The sequence below is a fragment of the Nerophis ophidion genome, linkage group LG22 (assembly GCF_033978795.1).
Source record: "Nerophis ophidion isolate RoL-2023_Sa linkage group LG22, RoL_Noph_v1.0, whole genome shotgun sequence".
NCBI classification, from domain to species: Eukaryota; Metazoa; Chordata; class Actinopteri; order Syngnathiformes; family Syngnathidae; genus Nerophis; species Nerophis ophidion.
This window is the reverse complement of record NC_084632.1, coordinates 23235815-23246696: the sequence shown is the minus strand read 5'-3', so window position 1 is coordinate 23246696 and position 10882 is coordinate 23235815. Positions and strand designations below refer to the sequence as shown.

The following is a 10882-nucleotide window of genomic DNA, read 5'->3' as shown; positions in this document are numbered from 1 at the left end:
CAAGCGAAGTGCGGCTTCAGTTGTCGCGGAGGCAAAAACTCGGATATGGGAGGAGTTTGGCGAACGACTTCTGGACGGCTTCGAAGCGATACTGGACCGCCACCCGCCCCCTCAGGGGGGGGGGAAGCAGTGCACTGTCAACATCATGTATGGTGAGGATGGTGTGCTGCTGACCTCTACTGTGGATCGGTGGAGGGAATACTTTGAAGACCTCCTCAATCCCACCAACACTTCTTCCTATGAGTAAGCAGTATTTCTAAGGCTGAGGTTGCCGAGGTAGATAAAAAGCTCCTTAGTGGCAAGGCCCCGTGGGTGTATGAGACCCGCTCGGAGTTCCTTAAGGCTCTGGATGCTGTGGGCCTGTCTTGGTTGACAAGACTCTGCAGCATCGCGTGGACATCGGGGGCGGTACCTCTGAATTGGCAGACCGGAGGATGTGTTCCAACTATCGTGGGATCACACTCCTCAGCCTTCCTGGTAAGGTCTATTCAGGTGTACTGGACAGGAGGCTACATCGGATAGTCGAACCTCGGATTCAGGAGGAACAGTGTGGTTCTCGTCCTGGTCGTGGAACTGTGGACCAGCTCTATACTCTCGCCAGGGTTCTTGAGGGTGCATGGGAGTTTGAGAGCTGAGCCGAAAGGCAAAGCTCTCAATTTAGCGGTCGATCTACATTCCCATCCTCATCTATGGTCATGAGCTTTGGGTCATGACCGAAAAGATAAGAACACGGGTATAAGCGGCCGAAATGAGTTTCCTCCGCCGTGTGGCGGGGCTCTCCCTTAGAAATAGGGTGAGAATATCTGTCATACGGGAGGAACTCAAAGTAAAGCCGCTGCTCCTCCACATCGAGAGGTGCCAGATGATGTGGTTCGGGCATCTGGTCAGGAAGCCACCCTAACGCCTCCCTCGGGAGGTGTTTAGGGCACGTCCAACCGGTAGGAGGCCACGGGGAAGACCCAGGACACGTTGGGAGGAATATGTCTACCGGCTGGCCTGGGAACGCCACGGGATCCCCCGGCAGGAGCTAAACGCAGTGGCTGGGGAGAGGGAAGTCTGGGCTTCCCTGATTAGGCTGCTGCCCCCGCGACCCGACCTTGGATAAGCGGAAGAAGATGGATGGATGGATGGATGGATGGATGGGCATCCCCTTCATTAGTTTGTGTAGAAAATGTCACAGTGAACCCAGTAAAATCCGACCAAAACATCACGTATTACTTGCTATACCTATAGCTCGAGATGGACCTTACTTTGTTTTTCCAACCGTGAAAAGTAAGAACGTGAGTTTGAAGGACAGTGCTGGGAAGAAAAAAGTGGATGATAACACTAACCAAGAATGTCAAAATAATATCTAAACATTAAAATGTGAAGAAACTGGATGAAAATCAGCTGACATGAGATGCCACAGAAGTCCATAACCTCAAGTAAATAGGTTCTTAAAATGATTGTTGTTGTTTGTAGTATATTTTGTTGTACTGTTTTTCATACAAATTTTAAATATCTAATTGTGTGTTTTTCTTTTTAAAAGGCATGTTACATGTTAAAATGTTTTTTAATGGGCGATGTTTATTTGAGATACAAGTGAGATAAGAGCTCTGTCACAGAGCCAATTAATCTCGCAAGGTGAGGTACTATTGTAATGTTACATACAGTATATCGTTAACGGGCTGTAAAATTACTTCCTTAAGGATATATATTTTTTGACCACATCGCACAGAACTATTGGCCAGTATCGTACCCACCACTATTCTAGTCCATTGATGGAAAATAATGAGTGATAGTGACAATTAGGAAAGCAGGCACAACTCACATCAATATTGCAGGATCTGTAGCGCTTTCTCTCTCCAAGGCAGTACTTTCCACCAATGGTTGGCCTTCAATCAAACGCACACAATCGGACCAGTCAGACATGTCTTATTACGATTTAATGGATTCTAACCTTCATTTAACTCAATGCTGGCTTCTCAACTCTGTGCTGCTTGTCTTCATCATTGGTTTTATTTTCAAACTCACTGTCACAGACAGCCTCCATTACAACCCTGTATTAAAGTGTCAAAAATAAGGAGCTAATACAACAGGGATAATTAACTGGCTGCCAGGAAGCCAAATCTGGCCAGTGAATGACACCATACCTGCCCCTGTGTTCAGTTCAAAACTTGGGAGGCAAATATTTTTGCAGCAAATTACTAAAAACAATAAAGTGCTCCTCTTGTAAATAGAAACTTGGACCACTTTAAACACATTGGCTGATCCTTGCGTTGACATTTTAACCTTGCTAGCAAACATAGAACACTAGGGTCTAAACTTGTGATTTACATAACATTTCTCAATTAACCCCGTTAAGTCCTCTCCTTTTGTGGCGGTTAGCTTTTTTTTTCTTGATGTGATGTGTGTAACTATGGTGTAGCTGTAGCTTGTTTATTTCAGATGCAGTCAGTAGTCATTTGTTGTATATCAATTTGTTATACTTGTGGTGTTCCTCAAGGTTCCATTTTAGGTCCTCTCTTGTTCATCATTTGGGCGTTTTTTCAACTGGTAGCCCATGAGTTCTGTTCAAAAACTTGTGAGAGATTTACATTTTTGCAGTAGATTCTCTAAAGCTATCATAAAGATATTTGACTATCTTTTTTGCGGAAGATCCTAAAAACTGCTGAGCACTCCTTTAACTCTGACAAAATAAATAGACCACAATCAACTGTAGAGGATGCTGGTTCTTCGGAATTTACAAAATAAGACCAATAGTGAAGAAAGAATCTCCTGCTCCTCAGTCCTTAGTTTTCTGGAACTATGTCCCCCAAAACTATTTAGTTAAATATATCTCTGCAATATAATAATCCCTCCATTTTCCGTGGCTGTTAGAAGGGGTTTCTATGAATTAGATTCGTTGTTGATCTCAAAGTAAAGTCGGGTAAGATGTAAGAAAAGTAACATCACTTTGATAATAAAAAAGTCAACAAAAACAGTAAACAGTAATATATTTAGGTCCTTTTTGAAAAAACTGCTGCTATCCAAGCTAGTCTTTTCAAGGGCTGCCGTGTTTTATAATTTGTGATGTGCAATTTAAACTCACACACTCACCTAATTTAAGAGGAGGGAATTTTCCTGCAAAACTGACACTGAGCTCCAAGTGGGCGACAAAGTAAACGTTTACCTTGGACTGTCGCAATATCTGATAGAGGAGGAGACGCCACCTCCGCAGGTCCTGCTGCACTCCTCCCAGGGTGACCATGGTCCCCAGCCTCCATCCACACCCTCAGGCCGCGTCCCATATGGCACACAGAGCCTCTTGTAGCACCACTGTAGCACATATACAACCCACATGATGTAAAAGAAGACTGATATTCACAGGCACAGTACACTAAGTATATACATTAATGGAGATTTCCTCATAAAACTCATGATATCAATTACCCCTTTCTCAATTGTGTTGGTCTGACAGATGGTTCCTTCTGCAGCCGGTATGCTGCTGGTGATGCATCGGTTGCTCTTGCTCATACACCAAAGCTCGCTGCAGACCTCCTGTATGTGTGTTTGTGCATAGTAATTTTAAAAGTTTAATACGGTATGGTTGAAAAAAAAAGGATGTATAAAAACATGTTATATATAAATAAATAAATTAAACAGATTATGGTAAATGGGTTATTGACCCATTCACACACTCATTCACACACTGATGGTGGGAGCTGCCATGAAGGCCCTAACCACGACCCATCAGGAGCTTGCTTGACAAAACAGACGTGACTAGGATGGCGGAAACTGGGGATCGAACCAGACTAGAAGCAAATGAACCCCTCCAAACTCTAAATGAAAGACAATTCGGTATTATGAGATGGTTTGTCCAGTATTAAAAATAGTTTTGAAAAGGTGAGGTTTTAACTTTCTTTAAAACATTGTAGGGTTATGACATGAGCGGTGGAAAAGGGAAATATATTTCTAGAGGATGGGCCTACATTAGTACATCTACATTAGTCGAGCTGTCAATCTATAATGGCAGAAATGCAAATGGCCCCTACAAATACTGTTCAAAGGCATTCACAACTGCGTGCAAGCTTACACCCAAATGTGATTTCAAGCTTTGACATTGTTTAACAGGAGTATCCAACTTTGTAACAACATTTATAAGGCAGACAAGACTAAAGCCATCATAGGTTCTCTTTAAAAGGAGTCCCAGTAATGCTTATTTCTGTGGTTTATACAATACTATTGGATCTCAGTGGGGCTTTTAATAAAAAACTCCATAAATCTCGAATTGTGTCCAGGATACATCTGAATTTTTCTTCTTTTGGCATAAAGGCTCGCATTCCGTAGCCTTTTCCCTGACCACGGCTTCTCTTGTGCGTCAAGGTTTAGCTCCAAAAACAAAATAACGGAGTCTCTTTATTCCAATATTTTAACAATTTAACTTTTTTTCCCCAAACTTGTATGTCTTCCAACTTTGATCCGTGCACCTCAAAATAATTTACAATGACCGTAATTTCCGGATTATAAATATATAAATGGGCTGTACTTGTATAGCGCTTTTCTAGCTTCAAGGTACTCAAAGCGCTTTGACACTACTTCCACATTTACCCATTCACACACTGATGGAGGGAACTGCCACGCAAGGCGCTAACCAGCACCAATCAGGAGCAAGGGTGAAGTGTCTTGCTCAGGACACAACGGGCGTGACGAGGTTGGTACTAGGTGGGGATTGAACCAGGGACCCTCGGGTTGCGCACGGCCACTCTGCCACTGCGCCACGCCGTCCCTACTTTGTTCCCACGATTTTATCCCTGCGTCCCCACGGTGACCCGCGTCTGGGCGAGGGAAAACTGAGTCCTCCTGTGTCCAGTGGGCAAAATCATTCACCGATTTTTTTTTCATCAACAAAACAAGAAAATCAGAATTTGATAAAAAACAAAAAACAATATTGATCTAATCACTGGTATCACTTAAATACTGTAGTACCCTCGGTATCAATAACCGATTTATGGATCATTTTACCCTTCCCTGTAATCGATGACCGTCTGGAACTCGACAGACACAGTAACAGAGCACCCGCGCACGCACGCAGGCACACACACGCAAACGCACGCGCACACACACCTGGATGTAATATTATCGTCTGTCTACCCTCTAATTAATCTACTCGTTAAATTATTGGTAATATCTGCTAACTTTCTGTTGTAAAGCGGTTCAATACATGTGTTAACGTGAACTAAGCACTTATCGTTTTGTTGTTTCCAGCTAGCCGAGCTATTTTGCTCGATGTGTCACATTTACAGCCTTTTTCTCCAGTTCCACAATGACATTAAAACTTGTGAGAAATGTAGTTTAATTGCCACAATTGGAGTGATATTTACTTATAGAGTGGACACTCTGCATTGAGTTTGGACGTACACAGTTAACTGTATTGTAGCTGCGAGCAGTCTTAGTACCCTCGCCTGTCAACAAACGGACCAAGCTGCAAGGCATAAGCCGTAGATTACATGTTTTGTGATCAGCATTGAAAGGCATTGATTGGCATCTGGCGAAAAGCGCTATACAAGTACAACCCATTTATAATCTTTTCCACAGAAATTGGCCAATAATAATCCGTGGCCGACCAATTGTTATCTTTTCTCAACGCACTGACGTAAGGTAGAAGACATCGACATATTTACATCATCGATGATGTTGACCAAGTCGGCAAATCGTTGCAGATTTAAACGGGAGTATGCCGAAAATACTCACTGCATATTTACATTGTCGAGATCTGACGCCATACTGGAAGCGGCACTGTTCGTCTGCGTCGTAGGCCTGACCCGGGGCTGTGGTGGGGTACACAAACTCCTGCTTAGGGGGTACGTTGTTCAGACAAGAGCCCATACCTGAGCTAGAACACAACAACAAAAAAATCAACAGGGTGAGTTTCTCCCCACATTTTTCTGGTGTTATTAGGTAATATCTGAGAGGCTGACTCACTCCAGAAAACTGGTGATGTAATCCCTGCTACAGGCCGACCAGATGAACGGGTTCGTCTTCATTGTGATGTGGTCGGCCATCAGCTTGGCCGTCTCCTGGGTACGGGGTCCACACGTGTTACCAATACCGTCATGGTTCATTCCAAACCTTAAGTAACAATTATAAAGATATTTACCCCCTTTTTTAAACTCAGTGGCCTTTACACTTTCTCGTTTGTGGCTTGCTAAGCAACAGTTGGAGCAATTGATATATTTTTAAACATACTAAACAGCCAAAAGAGATGAAACAGGAAGATATGTTTTAAAAGCTGTCATTCATGTTTGGATTCACTGCAGTGTTTTCAGGCATGTTAGGGATACTTTGGCAGTTTTATTTACACACCCCTCATTGTACAAACTTTTTGTTTTACGAACCACAGACAGAACAGAGCTCGCTTGACCACCATGCATATTTAGTGAGCCGGATGTGACTATTTACAGACCCTGTTGAAGAACCAATTAAGTTTGTAAATCAAGGTTCCATTGTACTTTGTTTAAGACCTGAACAATCCCATAAAAGAACAATACTAAAAAATATGCCATCACAATTACAGAGGTTTTAATATATTGTAATAAAATCTGATACCTTAAATGGCAACACGAGAAGAGTAGAAAATGAAAAACGGCTCTCAGTATGAGGCAGTGCAGTTTCACACCATTGACAGTGCCAATTAAAACATGAATATCTTTGTGGGGCATAATTTGATACAGCTCTTGTTCTGCATCTAGTATGTGCATGTTATGTTGTTGTCTGTTAGTCTAGACAATATTATCGATTTAGTCTTGTTCTCAATATTGTGTGCATTTTACTAACGTATGTCCAATCTCATGGGCAATAGTGAACGCTGTTCCCAGGCCAATGTCCTCATTGATGCTGCAGCTTCTCTCTGGTTCACACATTCCTCCAACAGGAGCCAAACCTGCGCAACAAACACACACATTTAAATAAGCACTCCTTGGAGAGCTACAAAACAACAGATCTGTCCAAAAATTGTCGAAGTTATGCAACTTAGGGAGTTAAGACGATAAAATATGTTTTCATTTCAGGCATAATTCTAAAATATGAGTATATGTTTTAAATTAAGACATATGTTTGTTTTACCTAAGGTTTCACAAGGCTTGTTTTTCTGGATGCAGATGTCATACCTGCAGACACACCATGACCACAAAGTGAACAGCAGTGATAGATAGGGAAATCATATTAAAGAACAATAACAGGAAATCAAGAACAGTCGTCGCTTGATGGATAACACATTGCAAAAAACAAAACAAAAAAAAAAACACATTTGACTTCCAAGACGCTGCAAGATGAGATTTTGTACAAGCTATTCGAAAGGATAGGGAACTATTTGTGCCAGTGGTGGTTGTGTTGTTTGCTGCAGCACATTCCTAATGCAATAGCATCAGGTTTCTATCTGTTTAACATGCCATTGTCTTGCAGTGTTGCTCTAGCAGTATCATTGACAAAAGCAGCAGTAAAAGAAGTAATGAAGGAGGGAGGAGTAAAAGCAGTAATGTGCATATTAATGCATTTTTGTTGTACATTTATAATTCCTCACAGTAAATCCCCACATCTACTTTCCATTCTCTCTGCGTAATTTAAAAGAAAAGTGATTGTTTGATAAAAATCAGCTAAGCTAGCAGTACATGTTGCACCTGTACAATACATTATATCAATGAGTATTACTGTATTTCCTTGAATAGCCGCCGGGGCGCTAAATAATTTAAAACCTCTTCTCACTCCTGCGGTTATTCAAAGCATGCGGTAAAAGTAAGCAGGCACTATTGATTTTAAAACCTCTTCTCACCCCTGCGCTTACCAATGGCATGCAGTAAAACATTGAGTGTGATAAAAAAAAAATAATAATAAAAATTATTCTGCGTCCCCGGCCCGGTGGTTGGGGACCACTGCTCTACACCTTGTCATCGCGCCCACTTTTACACTATGCTGTCTGCGTGCCAGCCGGACGCATGCATTTCGCTGCTTCTTACACGAGATTGCAATGCATACTTGGTCAACAGCCATACCTTTTACACTGATGTTTGTGATGTAGGCAGCTTTAACACTCTTGCTGGTGGGTGCCACACTCTGTGAACCCACACCACGCACATGTCTGGAGAGCATTGGCTCCGTAACACATTATAAATGCAACATAAGAATTACCCATTATGCCGTACATCCGTGACTCTTTGGCTATATTATACACGCACCCCCAACCGACGCACGGGGGGGTGTTGCTAGCGAGTGTATAATATAGCAAATAGTCATGGATGCACAGCATTTTGGGTAATTCTTATGTTGCGTTTATAATGTGTTACAGAGCCAATGTTCTCCAGAAATGTGTTTGGTGTGGGTTCACATAGAGTGGCGCTTATTAATAAAAGTGTTAAAGTTGTTTTATTTCACAACCATTAGTGTGATCTGTATGGCTGTGGAACAAGACCCCTGGTTTACACACAGTACAAGCAAAATAAACTCCTCTGCAATTTTAAAAATGACGGCAGGGGAAGCGTCACTCGTGACGTCACGAATTTGACCTGGCGGTTAAAGTAAGCATGCGCTTATTAATTTGGGGAGCGAGTTTTACCCGGCAGTAATTCAAGGCAGGCTATTCAAAGAGATCCGGTAATTTATCATTTACGCCAAGTAGAAATCTTTCATTATAAATAAATACAATATTTTCATTGCTAGAGCATTAAAAAACATCCTAAATGGGTTTTTCAACATTAGGAGAAACCTTTAGACATGAAATAACACCCTTCCAGTCACCTTTACACTCTTATACTCATTGGCCTAGTGGTTAGAGTGTCCGCCCTGAGATTGATGGATAGGGAGTTCAAACCCCGGCCGAGTCATACCAAAGACTATAAAAATGGGACCCATTACCTCCCTGCTTGGCACTCAGCATCAAGGGTTGGAATTGCGGGTTAAATCACCACAAATGATTCCTGGGTGCGGCACCGCTGCTGCCCACTGCTCCCCTCACCTCCCAGGGGTGAACAAGGGTATGGGTCAAATGCAGAGGAAAAATTTCGCCACACCTAGTGTGTGTGTGACAATCATTGGTAATTTAACTTTAACTTTTAATCTAATAAAATAATGCTGCCTGAGGCTGAACAAATCAGTGGCTAGGATACTGAACAGTGCATTCTGAATAGTTTGGTCTACTCGAGGACAATACCACCGTAATATTGATATTTTTAGTTTATTTAGCCATTTTTATTTGGGCTGTCAAAGCTAACACAATAACGCGTTAAAAGGGAACATCATCACCCTACCTATGTAAGCGTCAATATATATCTTGATGTTGCAGAAAAAAGACCATATATTTTTTTAACCGATTTCCGAACTTTAAATGGGTGAATTTGGCGAATTAAACGCCTTTCTATTTGTCGCTCTCGGAGTGATGACGTCAGAACGTGACGTCACCTAGAAAATAAAGCCGCCATTTTCTCAAACACATTACAAACACCGCGTCTCAGCTCTGTTATTTTCCGTTTTTTCGACTATTTTCTGGAACCTTGGAGACATCATGCCTCGTCGGTGTGTTGTCGGCGGGTGTAACAACACAAACAGGGAGGGATTCAAGTTGCACCACTGGCCCAAAGATGCGAAAGTGGCAAGAAATTGGACGAAATTTGTTCAAAACACGAGGGTGTGGGGAAAGCCGACGAAATGGTCAGTCGTTTGTTCCGCACACTTTACCGATGAAAGCTATGCTACTACATAGATGGCAAGATTGTGTGGATATCCTGCGACACTCAAAGCAGATGCATTTCCAACGATAAAGTCAAAGAAATCTGCCGCCAGACCCCCATTGAATGTGCCGAAATGTCTGCACATTTTACCGACGATGCTAAGGCAGACATGGCACAGAGATCTATGGATAACCTGAAGATGCATTTCCAACAATAAAGTCAACTAAATCACAAAGGTGAGTTTTGTTGATGTTGTTGACTTATGTGCTAATCAGACATATTTGGTCGCTGCATGACTGCCATCTAATCGATGCTAACATGCTATTTAGGCTAGCTGTATGTACATTTGAAACTATATTTACATCCAGCGTTTCACTCCACCCACATTTAATGTCAAACAAACACTTACCAATCGATGCATTTAAGTTGATCCAGTGTCACAAGATGCGAAACTTCCGATAGTTGGTCTGCACATTTTACCGGCGATGCTAAGGCAAACATGGCCGAATAGTGTCAATAGCTATTCGCTCAATAGCTTCAGTTTCTTCTTCAATTTCGTTTTCGCTATCTGCCTCCATACTCCAACCATCTGTTTCAATACATGCGTAATCTGTTGAATCGCTAAAGCCGCTGAAATCCGAGTCTGAATCCGAGCTAATGTCACTATATCTTGCTGTGCTATCCGACAATGGCTTCACAGATAGCGAAAATCAGGCACTTTAAAGCTTTTTTTAGGGATATTCTGGGATGGGTAAAATTAAAAAAAAAAACTTCAAAAAATAAAATAAGCCACTGGGAACTGATTTTTATTGGTTTTAACTCTTCTGAGATTGTGATAATGTTCCCCTTTAACTATAAGTTGCTTTAACGGCACTAATTGTTTTGCCTCCATTACAGACGCATACAGCCACCGAACAGGTAGCATCAAACATATTCATGGCAGTTAAAATGAATGTCTCTTCTTTACTTGAGTCGTCTTCTTCTACTGCAGTGTCATTGTTTGGCAAACCAAACTGAAATCTTTGGCAGGCTGCATGCGGCCCCTGCGAATAGCGAGGATCGCTGTTTCGTCTTCAGTTTATTTTACTGTCTTAATGATGATGTTTCACTATTTCTATATTTCAGCAAATAAAAAGAATACATGCATCAAAAATGAAAGAAATACATGTGTTTTTTATTTTCTCCATCTCCATGGTTAGTTA

At 41.8% G+C, this 10882-nt stretch overlaps 1 protein-coding gene across 2 annotated transcripts in view; it reads right to left on the bottom strand.

Moving 5' to 3' along the window:
• adamts10 (ADAM metallopeptidase with thrombospondin type 1 motif, 10) overlaps window positions 1-10882 on the bottom strand; it is a 135123-nt gene that overhangs the window by 55682 nt on the left and 68559 nt on the right. The window contains exons 9-15 of one of the 2 annotated variants that reach the window (XM_061883524.1): window positions 7084-7127; window positions 6796-6901; window positions 5944-6090; window positions 5713-5854; window positions 3412-3519; window positions 3152-3297; window positions 1811-1874 (exon numbers count right to left, since the gene is read on the bottom strand). In XM_061883524.1, the coding sequence (XP_061739508.1) occupies window positions 1811-1874; window positions 3152-3297; window positions 3412-3519; window positions 5713-5854; window positions 5944-6090; window positions 6796-6901; window positions 7084-7127 (757 nt within the window). The remainder of the gene's footprint in view (window positions 1-1810; window positions 1875-3151; window positions 3298-3411; window positions 3520-5712; window positions 5855-5943; window positions 6091-6795; window positions 6902-7083; window positions 7128-10882) is intronic. The other variant, XM_061883525.1, reaches the window with a different exon arrangement.